This window comes from Leucoraja erinacea, chromosome 2 (assembly GCF_028641065.1).
Source record: "Leucoraja erinacea ecotype New England chromosome 2, Leri_hhj_1, whole genome shotgun sequence".
In the NCBI taxonomy this organism is placed as follows: Eukaryota; Metazoa; Chordata; class Chondrichthyes; order Rajiformes; family Rajidae; genus Leucoraja; species Leucoraja erinaceus.
In genome coordinates, this window is record NC_073378.1 from 113036912 (window position 1) to 113058234 (window position 21323).

Here is a 21323-nt window from a genome sequence, read left to right on the forward strand (position 1 = left end):
CAGCATCTGCCCTCTCATGTCTCCAACTGATTGTTCTGTTGCTTCCACATGGAAGAACACAGGTTAGCTTTCTGGTTGTTCACTCAAGTATCTGAATGGCGTGGTGTGGGTGTGGTGTGGTGAGCCAGATCACAGCCTCAAGTATTTTCAAAAGGTGGCAAATTAAGAAATGTAGGTCTGTAAAGGAAGAGAGACACAAAATGCTGGAGTAACTCAGAGGGACAGGCAGCATCTCTGGAGGGAAGGAATAGGTGACGTTTCGGGTCAAGACCCCTGATGTCCTTTTAGTCAAGCTAAAATACACATAGAAACAAGGAAATGCAGAAGGTGGTTTACCAAGGAAAGACACAAAATGCTGGAGTAACTTAGCGGGTCAGGCAGCATCCCTGGAGAACATGGATAGGTGGTGTTTCTAAGGGTCCCGACCTGAAACGTCAACTATCCAGTCCGCACTGCCGTGGATGTTCTGTGGTTAAATCACTGCCTGTAAGCCACCGTGTAAATGCATGACTCCAAACTCGCCAAGGTGGGAACTGCTCAAGGGTTCTGTTGATGAGGAGGAATCTCTTTAGTCAGAAGGTGGGGAATCTGTGGAATTCATTGGCACAGACGGTTGTGAAGGCCAAGTCAATGGATATTTTTAAGGTGGAGATTGACAGATTGATTAGTGCGGGTGTCAGGGGTTATGGGGAGAAGGCAGGAGAATGGGGTGGAGAGGGGAGGATAGATCGGCCATGATTGAATGATGTAGACTCAATAGGCCAAATAGCCTAACTCTGCTCCTATAACTTATGACTTTATGAAGGCATCAATAGGTGAACAGAAGCATCCACAGTCACACTGATCATCTCCACCCACTGATGGGATGCTTAGGTGTACAATCACCCAAAAGGAGGTAGGAGCAGAAGGGAAAGGCTCGTCCATAACTGGAGCATTGCATGCATTAGAAGAAAAGCTTTGGAGAGGGTGCAGAGGAGGTTTATTAAAATGCAGCGTGGATTAGAGGGTTTCAGCTGCAGGAGAGGTTGGACAGCTTTGGATTGTTTTCTCTGGATCGTCGAAGGTTGAGGGAAGACTTGATAGAACTAAATAAAATTATAAGAGGCATAGATAGGGTAGACAGTCAGCACCTTTATCCCCAGGGTGGGAATGTCCAACAGTTATAAGGCGAGAGGGGGAAAGTTTAATTGAGATTTGCAGAGCAAGTTTTATTTTTTTTAACACAGATAGCGAGGGCCTGGAAGTATTGCCAGGGGTGGTGGTGGAAGCAGATACGATAGTGGCATTTAAGAGGCTTTTACATAAGGACATGGGAGTGCAAGAAAAAGAGGAATATGGATTAAGTACAGGCAGATTAATCAGTTTAACTTGGCATGATGTTCGGCACAAATATTGCGGCCCATTCCTGTGCTGTTCTGTTCCATGTTCCTTTAGGAGTGCAACAACATAAGCCAAAGGAGCAAACTGTTGCCTAACTATCATCCCAACAGCCCATTCCTGCACTTCCATCCCCACCTGTTGCACAGTCTGTGGTTCCCAGTCATTACTCATGAGCCATCTCATAACTCCCAGAACTGAAGCAGAAACAAATTATCCCCAAAGGATTGCATAAAAAGATGGCAACTTTACGCCATGGAAAATAATTGATATCTTTTAGTCCCCGTCAGCATCCTCAACCAAGGCAATGTCTAAGGCAATGAATCAAGTGCTGAACAATTTACAGCCCGTGGCATCTGACAGGACCATACTGTTCGTTTTGCACTTGAATGGTTTTTACAGAATATTGGTAAGTAGAAGATTCACTGGTGTCACATGAAGAGAAGGACGTACTTTCCAAATAATTACGGCAAACAGCACAAATCCTTTTAAAGCAGTGAAGTCGCTGCACGCTCAATGAGATCGCATGCAAATCAATAATTTTCACACATAACTAATAGTAGAAAGGAACATTTCCTCTTCTTCTTGCGTACGGCGTGCACACCCTAAAGTTGTAGGACAGCTTGTTCTATTTAATTGTGCACAACAGGTTGATTGCATTTATCGAAACAGGGCGGACCACGTGAAGGTTGCAATCTCCCACCCCAGAATTTCCTCTAAGCAACTGTGTTAAAGGGTTTAGTTTTAGTTTAGTTTAGAGATAATGCACAGAAACAGGCTTTATCCCACTTCCTCTGTTATCTACTCCTTACACCCTCAAAGCAATTTAGAGACCAATTAACCATGTCTTTGGGGTGTGGGACAAAACCAAAGCACCTGGAGGAAACACAAGTGATCACAGGGAGAACGTGCAAACTCTACGCAGACAGTTTCTGAGGTCAGGGTCAAACCTGGGAGGCGGCAGCTCCACTAGTGTATTATTCGACACAAAATTACAGATGTAGCCACAATTAACCGTTTTCTCATTCCCTTGCCTAAAAAAAAAACAAAAAACTTCCTTGCAAATGGTGGTTGAGATGATAGAAGAACAAGGTCATGTCTCCATGCTGTATCTCTGAATCAATCAAAGAAACACATGTTCCACATATCTGTCAAGATACTATGTGGCATAGAAAGATTGTGCTCATGGTTCAGAAAATATTGAATTTGTCTGGGAGTGAACTGTTGCTAGTTTAGAAATAATGTTTAGAAACTGTTTACAAATAATACATGGCCATCATAACCAAAAGTAAACTAAACTAGGGTTGCAGACAGTGAAGAAGGCTGTAAAAAGTCACAGCAGAATATAGATCAGTTGTAGATATGGGCAGAGAAATGGCAGGTGAAGTGTAATCTGGGCAAGTGTGAGATGTTGCACTTTGTGAAGTCAAGTGTCAGGAAACAGTAGAACGTTAATGGCAGATCCCTTGAAGGTATTGGCGTACCTTGGGATCTTGGCGGTCCAAGTCCGTAGCTCCCTTAAATTTGCAACACAAGTAGATAAGGTGATAAAGAAGTCGTACGACATACTTGCTTTCATGGTCAGGGCACTCAAGTCAAGTAACAGCTTTATAAAACTTTGGTTCCGCCACATTTAGTGTATTACGCCTAGTTCTGGTCACCTCATTACAGGAATGATGTGGCGGCTTTGGACAAGGTGCATAAGAGGCTCACCAGAATGCCAAGCAAATAACAAAGTGCTACAGGAACTAAGCAGGTCAGGCAGCATCTGTGGAGGGAACGGACAGATTCCATTTAAGGACAGGACATTTCTTCATTTTACCAGAGTGCTGCCTGGATCAGGGGGTAAAGGGGCAGCTGGATCACTCGGATCACTTTCTCTGGAGTGTCAGAAACTGAGGGAAGACTTGACAGAAGTTTATAAAATTATGGCAGGTATAAATAGGATAGGCAGTCAGAATCTTTTGGCCATTTTGGACACCTCAAATACAACAGAACATAGCTTTGAGGAGCAAGGATGAAAGTTTAAAGAAGATGTGCGTGTCAAGGTTTTTTTCACACGGAATGTGGTAGGTGCCTGGAATGCATTGCCTGGGATTGCGGTGGATGCAGATACAATAGTGGTGTTTAAAAGGCACATAGATATGCAAGGAATGGAGGAAAACAGTTCGCATTCAGGCAGAAGAAATTTCTTTAATTTGGCACCATGTTCGGAACAGACATCGTGGGCCAAAGGACGTGTTCCAGTGCCTTACTGCTCCATGTTCTGGAATTGGAGGAAGACATCTCTACTCAGGTCCTCTTGAAATAAAGACAGATTTCTAGACTTTTCAGGCTCAAGTCATACAGCACAGAGACAAGCGCTTCAGCCCAACTCATCCATACTGTCCAAGATGCCCTTGTAAGCCCGTGTTTGATCCACATCCCTCTAAACCTTACCTATCCAAGTGATCCTCACAGTACTGGTATGCGTACCATTTATGGGTGAATTATGATTTTCAAGGTTTATATACTCACCAATAACTAAAGCCAATAGTAATTTCTCAACAGATTTCCTATTGCAATTTAACCTTTGCCCCACAAAGTAGGCCACTGTTACAGGATCTAATGCAAAGTTGCATGCTATGCTGGCCAAAATAGTGACTATATTAGCTTGAATGTAAAGCACTCTGTCCTTGGATTGAGAACAGTCAGGTAAACCAAGCAACACAATGCTAATAATCTGTTTTGATCGGTGAGCCTGAAACGATGTGCTCCCTATTAAGGAGTGCCTTCACAACTGAGTAGTGGCTCCAGTACATGCATGCTCCAGGCCAGCAATACAACTTGCATTATGCACACTTTGAACAGTTCTTAGGCTATACTCAGGCCGTGGAACTTATAATACAAACTTAAGAGTTCTATTTGTGCAAGAGGATTCAGGAATTAGAATGTATCCAGGGCGGGCACGGTGGCACAGCGGTAGAGTTGCTGCCTTACGGGGCCAGAGACCCGGGTTCCATCATGACTACGGGTGCTGTCTGTACGCAGTTTGTACATTCTTCCCATGACCTTCTTGGGTTTTCTCTGGGATCTCCAGCTTCCTCCCACACTCCAAAGGTACAGGTTTGTAGGTTAATTGGCTTGGTAAAATTGTAAATTGTTCCAGTGTGTGTAGCATTGTGCTAGTGTACGGGGATCATCAGTCGGCGCAAACTTGGTGGGCCGAATTATTTGTTTCCACGCTGTATCTCTAAACTAAAATAGTTTTTGCCATAAGACTGAAAGAAAAGACATTTCTTTCAAAATCGCTGGACGTGTCAGTGTACTAATGAAATGACTATATCCATTATACAGTAACTAATGCTCATTATGGATGATGAAGTACTTTTGGAATGTAATATCTGTTGCAATAACAGGGAGCTTGGAATCCACATCCATAACTCCCTAAAAATTGCAACACAAGTAGACAGAGTGGTAAAGAAGGCATATGGTTTAATTGCCTACATAAGTCAAGAGCATTGAGTATAAGAGCTAGAAAGTCATGATGTAGCTCTGCAGGACTTTGGTCAGGCCACATATGGAGTATTACATGTAGTTCTGGTCACCCCATTACAGGAAGGATATGGAGGCTGTGTAAACTTGTGCAAAGGTGATTTACCAGAATAATGCCTGGATTAGGGGGTATTAACTACAGGGAGAAGTTAGACAGACTTGGATTGTTTTTTCGAGAATACCGGAGGTTGTAGGGAGACCCGATAGAAGCAGATAAAATTATGAGAGAGAGATGGATAGAATATTTTGGATGGAAAAACTAAATACTAAAGGCCATAGCCTTAAGGTGAGAGGGGCAAAGTGTAAAGGAGATGTGCACGGCGAGTTTTATTTCAAACAGACTGTGATGTGTGCCTGGAATGCGCTGCCAGGGATGGTGATTGAAGCAAATACATTAGTGGCATTTAAGAGACTTTTGGATAGGCATATGAATATGCTGGGAATGGAGGGAATGGGAGAGGGAGAGGTAGATAAGTGATGGTCTTGGCATCATGTTCAGCACAGATATTGTGGGCCAAAAGGAGTGCTATACTGTTTTATATCTTGCGCACTTCTACGACACCCAAACTGCACAAAGGAACCTCCCACAAATCGCGTCATAACAACCATATAATCTTTTATGGTTATGTTGTTTTGGTGATACATGTTCGACACCAAGCTGAATTATTTTTTTCTAGGGTGACATGGGGTCATTAATATCGGCCTCGTGGGGGAAGACAGCAATAACACCATCTGCAAGACGGCACCTCTGACATCAATCACTTCTGACTCGGGGGCAAGTCTATTGTTCACACTGCCAGTTATAGAATCATACAGCATGGAAACACTGGCCAAGATGCCCCATCTACGCTAGTCCCACCTGCCCGCTTTTAATCCACATCCCTCTAAATTGTTCCTATCCATGTACCTGTGCAAATGTCTTTAACATAGTAGGTTACACAAAAAAGCTGGAGAAACTCAGCGGGTGCAGCAGCAGCTATGGAGCGAAGGAAATAGGCAACGTTTCGGGCCGAAACCCTTCTTCAGACTGATCAGGGGCGGGGGTGGGCGGGGACAAGAAAGGGAAAAGGAGGAGGAGCCCGAAGGCTGGGGGATGGGAGGAGACAGCAGGGGGGCTGAGGAAGGGGAGGAGACAGCAAGGAATAACAAAATTGGGAGAATTCGATGTTCATGCCCCCGGGGTGCAGACTCCCCAAACGGAATGTGAGGTGCTGTTCCTCCAATTTCCGTTTCATGCACCTCATATTCCGTTTGGGGAGTCTGCATCCCGGGGGCATGAACATCGAATTCTCCCAATTTTGTTAGTCCTTGCTGTCTCCTCTTCCTCAGCCCCCCTGCTGTCTCCTCCCATCCCCCAGCCTTCGGGCTCCTCCTCCTTTTCCCTTTCTTGTCCCCGCCCACCCCCGCCCCCGATCAGTCTAAAGAAGGGTTTCGGCCCGAAACGTTGCCTATTTCCTTCGCTCCATAGATGCTGCTGCACCCGCTGAGTTTCTCCAGCTTTTTTGTGTAACCTTCGATTCTCCAGCATCTGCAGTTCCCTCTTAAAACTCTTTAACATAGTACTTGGCTCGACTACTGAAAGAATGGGTGACATTTGGGAGAGGGAGAGGGAGAGGGAGAGGGAGAGGGAGAGGGAGAGGGAGAGGGACTTAAATGGCACTTATTCCTTTTACGTCTATCTATCTGATGGTCTACCTCAGTTTTCTTGTATTCGTCAGGATTCTTCTTGGTGATCTTCGCAATTTGGTTCCCTGTGAATCGCTGTGTGAAGTAAAACACGTAAACATTTGAAAAGTGACCAAAAACAAACCTCAAATACTCATTAGCATTTCAGAAGAGTAAATATTAAGCGTGGGAGTGTGGGAGGAAACTGGAGCACCCAGAGAAAACCCACGTAGATCACGGGGATAACATACAAGCTCCGTACGGACCGCATCCATAGTCAGGATTAAACCCGGGTCTCTGGCGCTGTAAGGCACCAACTCTGCCTCTGCGCCACCATGCCCCCCTAATTGTCCTGCTATTTATACCAATGCACGCGGCATGGTCCCAAAGCATACTTGAGCTGACCTTTTAAGTATAATCCAAGCATTATTAACTCAACTGTTCAACTGTGATTGGATATCAATGGATTATTAAAATTAGTTTTATAAAGCCAATTTTCTGGGAAATAGGGAATGGACGGGCGATGTATCAGGTCAGGACCCTTCTTCAGACTGATTGTAGTAGCAGAGAGAAAGCTGGAAAAGATGCAAGGGCCCGACAAAGCCGGACAAGTGGTTGGTGGCGATAGACACAAAGAGCTGGAGTAACTCAATGGATCAGGCAGCATCTCTGGAGAGAAAGAATGGGTGAAGTTTCGGGTCAGACCCAAAATGTCACCCATGAAAAGGAGACAAAGGGTCAAAACATCTTTCTCTTTCTTAAGACATGAAAAGCCTCACACTCACATGTTCAGTTTGTTCATTTACTCAATGGGCCCTGAAATATCAAGGGGAGAAAAGACATCTCCCTCAATAGGTGTTAAAATGCAGCTAACTACTATTTACTCCATGGTTTGGGACTCACGACCACAATAGTGGATCATCTAGTATTTTCCATTTGTGGAGCGCATTGTCCAAAGATGTTTACATTGCTATTTACGCAAGGAAATAATATTTCAGACATTCTACTGAATTCAAGATCTTCTGACACCAAACAGTTTGTTCCTTGCTCACATTTTTCAATTGCAGCCTCGAAGGGATTACATTCAAATTCTTAGCAAGGAATACTGAAATTCAACTTTAAAAGTAGTTAATTTTAAACATTAGTAGGAAGTAATCCTGCACGATCTGCCAGGTTGAAGAATCATAATCCCTGTCTAAGGGCAGCATCATGGTGCAGCAGTATAGCTTCTGCCTTACAGCACCAGAGACATGGCTTCGATCCTGACTACAGGTACTGTCTGTACGGAGTTTGCACGTTCTCCCCATGACCGCATGGGTTTCCTACTACACTCCAAAGATCTACAGGTTTAATTGGTTTTGGTAAAAGTTGTAAATCGTCCCTAATGTTGTAGTGTATGGGGATCACTGGTCAGTGCAGACTCGATTGGCTGTTTCCGTGCTGTTTCTTTAAACTAAACTAACCTAAGATCATCTTAGGAAAACAGTCCTTTCAGCCCAACTTGCCCATGCTAACCAAGATGACCCATCTACACTAGACACACCCACCTGCATTGGGCCAATATTCCTCTAAACCTTTCCTATCCTATAGCTCTTCTATATGTTTCTTTAGTTGCAGGAGACAGTACCTCAGCTCAATGTTTGGCTGAGGTGTCCATTTTTACTCACAAGATATGGTGAACCAACCTCATAAGCACGTGATCCAGTGATGTCAGCCAGTTTCTGTGCTCCTCCAACACACTTTTCTAGTTGGCGGCATTCTTCGGTAGTGCTGGAGTCCATCCAGATGGGAGATTCCGTCACAGAGAAACTCGACTGGTAAGAAGAGAAAAGCGCAAATTCTTTAAAGAAAACCCAAGTTAAGTTAATAATGTTTTTTCATTTGCTGATTGATAATTTAAGTTTTCTTTCAATCAAGGCGCCTGTCTACTCTCCTGACCACAATTACTAAAAAGACTTCCACAACGTTTATAAATAAGACCAGGACACCGAGGCTGTTTCCGTCTCCACAGACACTGACAGATCCACCAAGCAGTTCCAACGTTGTCTATTTTCATTCCTTTAACTAGGCCTCCTAAACGGGAGTAAGTGACAAAGGCTAAAAGGGTCAAAACATCTTTCTCTTTCATTAGACATGAAAAACCTCACACTTATATGTTCAGTTTGTTCATTTACTCAATGGCTCCTTGAAATGTCAAATGGAGAAAAGATCTCCCACAATTAATATGCAGCTAACTATTCTTTACTCTGTGGTTTAGCTTTCTCCATGCTACTACAATCAGTCTGAAGAAGGGTCCTGACCTGAAACATCTGTACATTCTCTCTATAAATGGATCATTGGTTTAACCTCAAACCAATTGCAGAAAAACAGGCTATATAAAACTAACTTTAAAGATCCTTTGGTGAGCAATCGCAGTTTGGTTCCGATTGATCGTAACAGCAATTGTCAGAGACGTTCTGCAAAATTAAACTCAGAATACTTTATAATTTCAGAACTGTACATTTATTTTTTTAATCTCACTTCTTTATGTTATTATTATTTTTTTATTTTACTGGCACAAGTATTCTCAGCCTAGTTTTACAGACATTTTCTGACAATTGGTCATTGCCGGATGGATGTGGAGACTTTGGAGGATCAGAAGAGGCTTACCAAAATGCTGTGGATTTGAGGTTATTAGCTAAAAGGAGAGGTTAGACAGTTAGATTATTTTCTCTGGACTTTGGAAGCTGAGGGGAAATATAACATTATGAAAGGCATAGAAGGGTAGATTATGAAAATATTTCATGGAAAAGGTATCAAATGTGAAACATAGAAACATAGAAATTAGGTGCAGGAGTAGGCCATTCGGCCCTTTGAGCCTGCACCGCCATTCAATATGATCATGGCTGATCATCCAACTCAGTATCCCGTACCTGCCTTCTCTCCATACCCCCTAATCCCCTTAGCCACAAGGGCCACATCTAAATCCCTCTTAAATATAGCCAATGAACTGGCCTCAACTACCCTCTGTGACAGAGAGTTCCAGAGATTCACCACTCTCTGTGTGAAAAAAGTTCTTCTCATCTCGTGGTAGAGAAAGGTAGACTGTAAGCACCATTTCCCAGGGTGAAAATGTCAAAGATTACTGGGCATAGCCTTGAGGGCCTGTCCCACTTGGACGTCATTTGCGTGACATAATTGCATGTGATGCGCGCATGGCATGAATTACGCGCGCATGGCGTGTGGTGAGGCGTGGTGGCGGAGACATTGCGCATGGCGCCCCAGGATTTTGGAATTCACAAAATCTTCGCTCGCCACCAGCCTGAAGCGCAAATGAAGCCCAAGTGGGACAGGCCCTTTAAGGTGAGAGAGACAACGTTTAAAGAAGATATGTGGAGCACATTTCTTTTTTTTTTTTTAACACAGAGGGTGATGGATGCCTGGAATGCACAGTCAGGAGTGGAGGTGGAAGCAGATATGATAGTGGCATTACAAAAAGGCTTTTGGATAGGCACATGGTTATGCAGGGAATGGAGGGATATGGATAGCGTGCAAGAAGAGGAGATTCACTTAATTTGGCATCATACTCGGCACTGACATTTTGGGCTGACGGGGCTGGTTCATAATAAAAAACTCAATCTCATTGCTTCTGTGGAATTCTCTGCCTCAGAGGGCAGTGGAGGCGGATTCTCTGGATGCTTTCAAGAGAGAGCTAGATAGGCCTCTTAAAAATAGCGGAGTCAGGGGATATGGGGAGAAGGCAGGAACGGGGCACTGATTGGGGATGATCAGCCATGATCACATTGAATGGTGGTGCTGGCTTGAAGGGCCGAATGGCCTACTCCTGCACCTATTGTCTATTGTCAAGGCACAGCTACTACTGATAAAAATAAACATTCAACACACTGCTTTGATGCAGTAGAAGGCAAGGACATGGGTTCTGCCTTATGACCGTGCAGGATAAAACACAAAATCCAAAACAATATTCAGTTGGCTAAAGCTCTTGATTCCCATGCTAAGATTCCTCCAATCCTCACCTGCAATATCTGGTGAAGAGAATGGTCAGCAGGCATGTTTTTCAAGGTCTGACTGGCTCCCTCCTTCCAATAAACACTGCCGTGTTGCTGTGAAGAAACAACAAAAGATCTTAATAAGCATTCGCCAGATAACAACATTGAACCCATTTCCTCAGTTACCAATTAGACAAATTGCCATCACTTACTTGGCCAGAACCAGACAAAGATTTCAATTTTGAAAGATCAAGATTTGCAGCCTTTAACCTCTCCAAGAGTAAATCCATTGCCTGAAAATACAAAAAAATATTTATACTCAGCAGGATAACAGTCGGTATTTAATCCTTTACAATTTTAATGTTTGGTTTGATTACCCTAAACTATTTTTTTTTTAAATCCAATATCATTACCATTTTCACCAAAACAGTATGAATGAAATATCAGCAGCTTTTGTTACTTCAGGCATTGCATTTCCAGCCACATATATAGAAGAGGAAGGGAAAGATGGAAGCAGCATTAGTTTAGTTTAGTTTAGAGATACAGTGCAGAAATACGCCGGAAAAAACCCCACGCAGGTCACGGGGAGAACGTACAAACTCAGTACAGACAAGCACCCTTAGTCAGGATCGAACCCGGATCACTGGCGCCGTAATCTACCACTGAGACTCGACCACTGCGCCACTGTGCCGCCCTAATTCAGCATTATTTTCCAAACGCATCTTTCTTCAAAAGTCACTTTACTGAATCAGGCCTGATTAGCTACAAATCTTCTGGAAACTAAATCCAATGGGATTGTCATCCTTGTATTGGTCACTAATACAAAGGGAATGGAGGACAAAAGTGGGGAATTTTTTGCTATAACTGTGAAAATGTTGGCAAGGCACGTGGAATATGTCAAACAATTTTATATTCTTATATTTGGATCATTCAGAATAGGTTCAGTCAGTTGACTCCTAGGATAAAGGGATTGTCGTATGTAGAAAGTCTTCTTTACTCATTGGCATGTAGTAGAGTGAGGGGTGATATTCAACACATTTACATAGTTGCTGCTATGTGGCAACTGGACTACATAGTTGCTGAGAGGGTGCTTCTCATAATGGGGCAGTCTAGAACTGGAGCTCAGTTTTTGAGGGGTTAGCCTTGGGAATTTTATTTCACCTCAGAGGTTCATAAATCTTTGGAATTCACTTCCGCAGAGACATGAAGAGGAATTGAGTTGAGGTTTGAGTTAAGTGATACAGCATGGAAACAGGCCCATCATGTCACCAAGTCCAAAGCCAACCGTTGTTCACACTAGTTCTATGTTATCTCACTTTCGCATCCACTCCCTACACACTAGAGGCAATTTTATAGATGCCAATTAACCTACAAACCCACATGCTTTTGGGATGTGGGAGGAAACCAGAGCACCCGGAGGAAACCCATGGGGTCATAGGGAGAATGAGCAAACTGCAACCTGACAGCACCCAAGGTCAGGATTGAACCCAGATCTCTGTGCTGTGAGGCAACAGCTACACCACTGTGCCACCAGGATGAAATGAGGTAGATTTTTGAACGAAAGGGGATCAGAAAAAAGGATGTTCAAATTAATATCAGATCAGCCACTAAAATAAATGCGTTTGTTTTGCTAACTGGAATATTGAAGACCCTTTGTGGACTGAGAGTGGATAGGGAAGATAGCTGGGAGGAGAAATTGTAGGGGCAGGACAGGGGCCAATAGGTGATTGGTGAATCAAGGAGAGAAGGATAATGGGCAAATAGAAACATAGAAAATAGGGTGCAGGAGTAGGCCATTCGGCCATTCGAGCCTGCACCGCAATTCAATATGATCATGGCTGATCATCCAACTCAGTATCCTGTACCTGCCTTCTCTCCATACCCCCCTGATCCCTTTAGCCACAAGGGCCACATCTAACTCCCTCTTAAATATAGCCAATGAACTGGCCTCAACTACCTTCTGTGGCAGAGAGTTCCAGAGATTCACCACTCTCAGTGTGAAAAATGTTTTTCTCATCTCGGTCCTAAAGGATTTCCCCTTTATCCTTAAACTGTGACCCCTTGTCCTGGACTTCCCCAACATCGGGAACAATCTTCCTGCATCTAGCCTGTCCAACCCTTTAAGAATTTTGTAAGTTTCTATAAGATCCCCCCTCAATCTTCTAAATTCTAGCAAGTACAAGCCGAGTCTATCCAGTCTTTCTTCATATGAAAGTTCTGGCATCCCAGGAATCAGTCTGGTGAACCTTCTCTGTACTCCCTCTATGGCAAGAATGTCTTTCCTCAGATTTGGAGACCAAAACTGTACACAATACTCCAGGTGTGGTCTCACCAACATCAGTAGAACCTCACTGCTCCTATACTCAAATCCTTTTGCTATGAATGCTAACATACCATTCGCTTTACCATAAATGAAGCTAGGTGGTGGCAATTGGAGAGAGGGGTGGAGTTGAGAGGCAAAGCCAGGTGTGGTAGGTGGAAGCAAGCAATGAGAAAAAGGCAGAGGAGGCAGGCCCGGCGGTGGACAGATGGTAAAGGTGGGGACAGCTGCGAGAGGATAATAAGCAGCAACTGAATGAAAGGTTACCTGTGGCAGAATCTGATAAGGAAGGTGATAATGGAAGATAGATGAAGGGCAGCTGGAAGCAGATGAGGAAAGAGAGGAACTGGTGCGGGCAGTAGGTGGATGGAACCAGCAGGGGATGGGAGAAGAAAATGGGTTTTGTGGATTGAGGGGAGGATATGGGAATGGGCACAAAGATGAGAGGAGTGGAGGTAAATCAGGAGAGAGAGGAGGGAAACACAGGAAGTTGAGGCTACTGGAAATTAGAAAATTAAATGTTCATACTATTGGGTTGCAAACTACCCAGGCAGAATTTCAGGTTAGTTTATTGTCACGTGTCCCAAAGTTTTTGTTGCGTGCTATCCAGTCAGCAGAAAGACCTCCCCTTTTTCCTTCCTTCTCCCCTCCCACCCCCCATCAGTCTGAAGAAGGGTTTCGGCCCGAAACTCCGCCTATTTTCTTCGCTCCATAGATGCTGCTGAACCCGCTGAGTTTCTCCAGCAATTTTGTGTACCAGCAGAAAGACAATACACGATTACAATCAAGCCATTTACAATGTATAGATACATAACGGAATACGGTTTAGCGCAAGGTAAAGCCAACAAAGTCCGATCAAGGAGAGTCCGACAGTCACCAATGAGGTAGATAGTAATTTCAGGACTGCTCTCTGGTTGTGGTAGGATAAATCAATTGCCTGATATCCTCCTAGCTGAGCATGGGATGGCCATTGCGGACAGAGCAGGTGTTTTGCAAAGAGATTGCTCAGTCAGCGCTTGGGTCTCATCAATGTAGAGGAGGTCACATTCAAGATTCAAGATAGTTTATTGTCATGTGTCCCTGATAGGACAATGAAATTCTTGCTTTGCTTCAGCACAACAGAATATAGTAGGCATGAATACAGAACAGATTAGTATGTCCATATACCATTATATAAATATATACACACATGAATAAATAAACTGATAAAGTGCAAATAACAGATAATGGGCTATTAATGTTCAGAGTTTTGTCCGAGCCAAGTTTAATAGCCTGATGGCTGTGGGGAAGTAGCTGTTCCTGAACCTGGTCGTTGCAGTCTTCAGGCTCCTGTACCTTCTACCTGAAGGTAGGGGGGAGATGAGTGTGAGGCCAGGATGGTGTGGGTCCTTGATGATACTGCCTGCCTTTTTGAGGCAGCGACTGCGATAGATCCCCTCGATGGAAGGGAGGTCAGAGCCGATGATGGACTGGGCAGTGTTTACCACTTTTTGTAGTCTTTTCCTCTCCAGGGTGCTGAAGTTGCCAAAAAAAGCCACGATGCAACCGGTCAGCATGCTCTCTACTGTGCACCTGTAGAATTTAGAGAGAGTCCTCCTTGGTGGACTGAATTGCAATAAAGAAGGTTGGAGGGGGTGCACATGAATCTTCACCTCACCTGAGATGGCCAGTGGAGCTGTTTTATAAATTGCCCATTCTGCTTGTGTGTGAAAATACTCTAGAACTGAGAAACCTTTAAGCACTTTTATACAGCTGGAGCAGGAAGGAATTACTGGTGGAAACAAATTACATCGGGCAAACTAAATACTGATAAGAAATATACACATTGTTCTTCTATGAAAGTGCCTGTTAGGCTCCCCCCCTGGTGAATGTTATGTACTTACCTTTCTCTGTTTCTCTCCCGAGTACAGGCCTCGTGGCTGTGAATCTGGAATCAAGGGGTTAAAAGGCTCCTGTACCCGATTGGCCAAGCTGCGTCAGGTGACGGGTGACTCATCTGAAGCTTAAATACCAGAGTTTCCCAGGATTCTCTCTCTTCTTCGTCGACCCTGACTTGTGAGCAGCCTGCTGGTGTGAGCTGAGGGAGGCCTGGCCACATGGCATAGAACTTTGTGTACTTTCACCATTACTTGTTAACAAATATTGAATTGGGACGGATAAGGGCTGACCTTAGTGTTTTCGTGTATTTTGTTTCAGGGTTATATCTCTTTAGGCAGGTTTTAGAGTCTCTGGTTCGACGGTCCATCACGTGGCTGGCTGGAGCATTGTTTAATTGTTTGTCAGTCCATCCATATACCTGACTGGGTTGTTTAAATCAGGTTTGGGTTTTGTGTTCCATTGAATAATTAAAACATTTTTGAACTTGAACCTGGTTTTTGAATTATGTTACGCGGCTCTGAAGTACCTGCATTCGGTAGTCGTAACAGTGCCCAAATAAAAGTATCCAACAACATAACAGAGAAATTTAGTTCAAATCACTATAGCATAATTCATACCTTTACCCACAACAGGACTGGTGTTGTAACAGTTATCTTATCGCTTTGTACATGGACACCATTCTGGGTTCTGCACATAAAGAAAAGGTCAAAGAATTATCGAGCACAGAATCAGGCCTTCGGCCCAACCTGACCATACTAACCAATATGCCTATCTATGCCTTGTTCCTGAAATTGGCTCTCCATTCCTTTCCTATCCACGTGGTTATGTCCACAGGCATTCTAATTGCTCTGGTTGCATCTGCATCTACCTCTTTCTCTCTCTCCGTATACGTATCACCCTCTGAAAAACTTTCACCTCATGCCTTAGTTGTCTCCTTCAGTTTTAGAAAAAAAATGTGACTATCTATAAGCTCTCCATAATTTTACAAACCTCTATAAGGTCACCCATCTCTGTGCTCCAGTGAAAATACACCTAACCTCTCCTTGTAACTAAAGCCTCTAAATCTCTCAAAAATCCAGGACCGTCATCTGTAAACAGCTGGACTTTGGCCCTGAGACGTCTGTCTGCAGGTGGTGCCTGGACTTCCTGTCGAGCAGAATTGGTCATGACATTTCCTCTTTCCTACCCATAGCACTTGATCTCCTCAAAGATGTATGGCAGATTTTTACTGAACTTCATTGTACCAAGGATCATGTGACTAGCAAGTACTACTGAACCATTGTCAGCCCTTTGATCTGCTTCCTGTATCCCCATGACTCTGTGGCCAAATACAGCCCCGATTTGATCCTTAAGTTTGCGATTAAACCACTATTGTTGACCAGACCCGTCTCATCATTGTTATTGATCTGTACAGAGCAGAGATCAGGAACTATGTGCCAGGGTGTCAGGACAGTAACCTAGCCCTTAATGTCCATCATGTAATCACCAATGATTTGCCCTGGTCCAACCGCATTGACGGTACGGCTAGGATTGCAGATGAAAGCCCTACTTCCGCGGAAGGCTGAGGAAATTTTGCTTGTCCGCCAAAAGTCATACCAATTTCTACAGAAGCACTGTAGAAACCATCCTATCAGAATGCATCACAGCTGGGTACGACAATTATTCTACCCCAATAACACAAAAATTGTAGAGTTGTGGGCGCAGTCCAGTCCATCACACCTCCAGCCTCCCACCCACCAACTCCATCTAGGCTTCACACTCCCTCAGGAAAACTACCAATATAATCAAGGACACTCACACCCGGGTCATTCTCTCTTCTCCGCTCCCCCATCAGACAGAAGATACCAAAGCTTAAAATCAAGTCCTGTCAGATTCAAGGATAGCTTCTTCCCTGCTGTTATCAGGCTCTTGAATGGACTTCTCATATGCCAAGGTTGAGTTAATTAACCAACAAACCTGAATGTCTTTGGAGTATGGAAGGAAACCGGAGCACCCAGAGAAAACCCACACAGCCACAGGGAGAACGCACAAACTCCATACAGACAGCACCCATAGTCAGGATCGAACACGGGTCTTGGGCACTGCAAGGCAGCAACTCTACCACTGCGTCACCCATTTAGCTGTGGCAGGTACTATCACAACATTTAAAAAAAAAACATTCACCGGCACATGGATAGGATGGGTTTGTGATATGGGTGGCACTCATGTAGATGGGGCATGCTGTATGACACTGTATGATTACGATATGGAGAGCTGAAGCCAGGAAACCATCAAGTATTGCAATAAAAAGGCACGTTTTGAGATAACAAAGCCATGGAGGAAACTTTCAGCAGAAGATGGGCTAAAGCAGGCTACAGAATATATGACACATTTATGCAATCAGAAGCTCATTAAATACAATACTAAAGTAGTAAACCATCGAAGTCCGCTTCAGGCAGTTACCAAGGCGAGGGATAGATTTGGTAGTGATGAGTAGATGGAGAGAATATCAATTTGGAAAACAATATAGTGCACATGAAGTAATCCATTCTTAACGTAATAGTTTTGAGTTATTATTGTATTAAGACTTAGCTCCTAATAGAAATTGACCAATTTATTTAATAAGCAGTTGCCACTACATAAGTACTACAAACATCTTAGCCAATCTACCAGGATTATCTTCCTCTGTAAATGCGTCTGCCCTCCAGCTTCTCCACTCCTTTCCACCAAATGAAATAAGCAAATGATCATAAAACATCTTACCCAAACTCTGGCAAATCATCATCAAATTTCACATTAGTTTCGTGGATTACATTCAGATCATCATCAATAACCATTGCTTTCATCTAGAAAGGAGAAAACAGATTTGAGGATAGAAGTGTCACCAATAATTTGTATCCTGTAACTTGTCATAGTCTTAGAGGAATACAATACAGAAACAAGCCATTTGCCACTGAGTCCATACCGACAATCAGCCACCCACTGACACTAATACTACACTAGCCTTTATTATTCCCCACATATTCCCATCAACTGTTCCCGTATTTCACCTATATACTTGGGGCAACTTACAGTGGCCAAGTAGTTTACCAACCCCCACATCTTAATCTCGTAATTATAAATAACATCATGCACAGTAGTAATTCAATTATAATTATCAGATAGTACTCCAAAAAACTATAATATAGACATAGAAACATAGAAAATAGGTGCAGGAGGAGGCTATTCAGCCCTTCGAGCCATTCATTGCGATCATGGCTGATCGTCCCCAATCAATAAGCCATGCCTGCCTCAATAACTCGTGCCTGCCTCAATTACCCCTGCCTGCCGGGTTACAAAAGCCTGTAAGTTCCAAATGAAATGGAACAACCTAATGAGGTACAAGATATGTACCAATATTCAGACAAGTTTAGGGCCTGTCCCATTTAGGCTATTTTTAGGCGTAGCAGGTCGTCGAATAAACAGCGACTGGACCCTCATTCGACATAAAATTTGAAATAGAATCAATTACTTTAACAACAAAAAAAAAAAAGTCAGCACCGGCGACAAACTACGGCACCTGGCGACAACCTATGTTAACCTGGCGACATCTACGACAGCACCTACATCAGGAGAAGTCAAGCTAAGCTCATTGGCGTCAAATCCACTGTCACCCACTTTCAATATGTTGAAAATCCAGTGGCGACCAGAAAGACGTTATGACTCTTTGGGCGACTGAGGTGACTACTCACGACCATACAGGCATGAACAGTTCGCTGAGCGAGGTGGCCAAAAATGACGGCCGTAGGTGGCGGCGTTCTGTCAGAAATCGCAGCACAGTGGGCCAAAAGCGGTCAAGATCAGAGTTTTAGTAATATAGAAGATATGGCTGGGAGGGGCCTCAAGAGAGTGCAGATGCTGGAATCTTGAGTGAAAAACAAACTACTGGAGGAACTCAGCATGTCAGGCAACATGTGTGGAAGGAAATTGGCAGATAACATTTCAGCGCTAGACCCTGCTTTATGAATAACTGCAGTAGTGGGGAGTTAGCTTATCTGTCTATTTTCCTGCATAGGTGCTTTGCCTATTCAAGACCATTAATTGTAATAAACTCACAAGTCCTTTGCTCAAGATTGGGGAAAGATCTAATAGGAACCCGAGGGGAATCTTTTTTCCACAGAATATATATATAAATACATATATATATATATATTTATGGAACAAGCAGTCAGCAGCAGAAGTGGTTAAGGCAGGTTTAATAACAACATTTAAAAGACATTTGGACTGCTACATGGATAACCAAGGTTTTGAGGGATATGAGTCAATGGGGGGGGTGGGGATAATGGGATGAGTTTATCCTCCTTGATATGATAAGTATTATAAAATGAGTTTTACAAATACAAAGTTTTACATTTAATGTTACAATGAACTGAAACATCCATGTTGGAATGGAAAGTGTATTTCCTTCAAAATGGTGATCGGACCAGAGAACAAGCTCCCTTCTTCATACTGCTAGAAAGGTCCCAACCCGAAACGTCGCCTACAGATGCTGCCTGACCCACTGAGTTATTCCAACACTATGTTTTTCACTCAAGCTCCTGTGATTGATTGGTCACTAAAGATAATAAAGCAAGCTTTGTTCAATTCAATGATATTTGTTTACATTTTTTGTAAGTGGCCCCATCTTTTGTGGGTCTAGTGTGTGGACTTAAGGTGATAGATCAGCCATTATCTAAAAGAATCACAGTACAGGTTCATACGAGTATGGTCTACTCTTTCTCTTTTATGTTCTACGAGTCCTGAATCATTCTCTGTAATACTTTAGTTCACCACTTCAATTCCTTGACCAGGCCCTCAAACTCTGCTGGCAATCCCATTGACCACATAGAGCCTATGGTTCAGGAGTAAGAGTCACGGTGTAACTTCAATTATTTGACTTTACTATAATGTTTCCAAGTGTTTACAGCTTAAATTTTGTAATCATTTACGTCAACGTTGTTCTTTCGTGACCCTGGAAGGTCAGACCCATTTCAACATTGTTAAAATTAATCACAGGTTATTTTTCACGGCAAAGCCCTGCCCCAGAGAATGCCCCAGAGCCTTGCAGAGACTTAGCATTACACACAAGGCTTACTCATGGCAAAAACGTGCCACCCAACTCCAGCAGGTAGAAGGTGAATTAAAGTAGCCTTTCTAATCTTAAGGGTGTCACAAGGGTGCAACTGGTAGAGTTGCTTCCTCACAATGCTAGAAACCCAGCTTCCATCCTGACCTCGAGTGCTGTCTGTGTGGAGTTCGCCCATTCTCTCTGTGACAATTTCCTACAGATGCCCCGGTTTCCTCCCACATCCCAAAGAAACGCAAGTTTTTAGTTCAATTGGCTTCTCTAAAATAAATTGTCCCAAATGTGTCGGGGGGTATCCCACTTTCTCACCCACTCTTTACACACATAGGACAATTTTATAGAGGACAATTAACCTACAAGCCTGCACATCTTTGGGGATGTGCATGGAAACCGGAACACCCAGAGGAAATTCTTCACACTCATGGATGTAAACTATTTCCAACTTGCTCAAATGATAGGGTGGTTAAGGATGATGGTAGTTGCGCAGCAGTTTGACTAACTTAACAAACAATATGTGATAATGTCAGAGGTGTATGGGCAGCAAGGAGGTGCACCAGTAAAGTTGCTGCCTTACAATGCCAGAGACCTGGGTTCAATTCTGACTACAGGTGCTCTCTGTGCGGGTTAGCACGTTCTCCCTGTGACCGCGTGGGTTTTCTCCAGGTGTTTTGCTTTCTTCCCACACTCCAAAGAAGTACAGATTTGTAGATTATTTGGCTTCTGGAAATTGTGAATTGTTCCCAGTGTGTAGGTTAGTGCTAGGATTCAGGAGGATCGTTAGGCGGCACGGACTTGGTGGGCCAAAGGTTCTGTTTCCACACTGTATCTCTAAAGTAAAGTCTAAAATGTAAAACAGTTGGGCAAGGAAAGAGAATTTTACAAATTATTTCACTACCCCCCCCCCTCTCCCCACTGAAACAACCTGCACCTTCAATAGAAATATGCCAGACTCCCAATGTCAAAGATTGCACGCAACAGTTGGGATCAAAGTACAGTATCTGTCAGGGTCAGAATTAAAGATTTCAGAACATAGTTGTACATTTACTCTTTCATGAGTTTTTACTACTCAATAGCAATGTCAAACTTAAGCAAAAGTTGTGGTCAAAAATGTATTTCTCTGAAGACGATGAAGGATAAGAAATATAACTGTATAAATATCACCTTAAAGCCCTGTCCCACGGTACGAGTTCATTCCAAGAGCTCTCCCGAGTTTGCCCCGATTCAAACTTGCAGATTTACGGTAATGGCCACTCATCGGTACTCGGGGCTAGCGTGGACATTTTTCAATGTGTTGAAAAATCTTCACGAGTCTTCCCGTGCTTACCTGCCGTTAGCCAGTCTTCTCGAGTACCTGCCATTAGCGTTAAGAGATGTCCCCGAGCTCTGACGTACCCGCTACATTCATAATTGTTATATGTTATATGTTATATTCTCCGTGCTTACCACGAGTTTGATTTTTATTTTAAACTCGGGAGAG

The 21323-nt window shown here is 43.4% G+C and overlaps 1 protein-coding gene across 4 annotated transcripts in view; it reads right to left on the reverse strand.

The window, feature by feature from the left end:
* The window catches only part of xylb (xylulokinase homolog (H. influenzae)), a 139704-nt gene extending 121815 nt beyond the window's left edge, over positions 1–17889 (reverse strand). For 3 of the 4 annotated variants that reach the window (XM_055663846.1, XM_055663855.1, XM_055663853.1), the window contains exons 1-6: positions 17506–17889; positions 15381–15450; positions 10778–10858; positions 10593–10679; positions 8262–8390; positions 6607–6672 (exon numbers count right to left, since the gene is read on the reverse strand). In XM_055663846.1, the coding sequence (XP_055519821.1) occupies positions 6607–6672; positions 8262–8390; positions 10593–10679; positions 10778–10858; positions 15381–15450; positions 17506–17588 (516 nt within the window). In that variant the 5' untranslated portion in view covers positions 17589–17889. The remainder of the gene's footprint in view (positions 1–6606; positions 6673–8261; positions 8391–10592; positions 10680–10777; positions 10859–15380; positions 15451–17505) is intronic. The other variant, XM_055663856.1, reaches the window with a different exon arrangement.
* Between the last annotated feature and the right edge of the window lie 3434 nt (positions 17890–21323).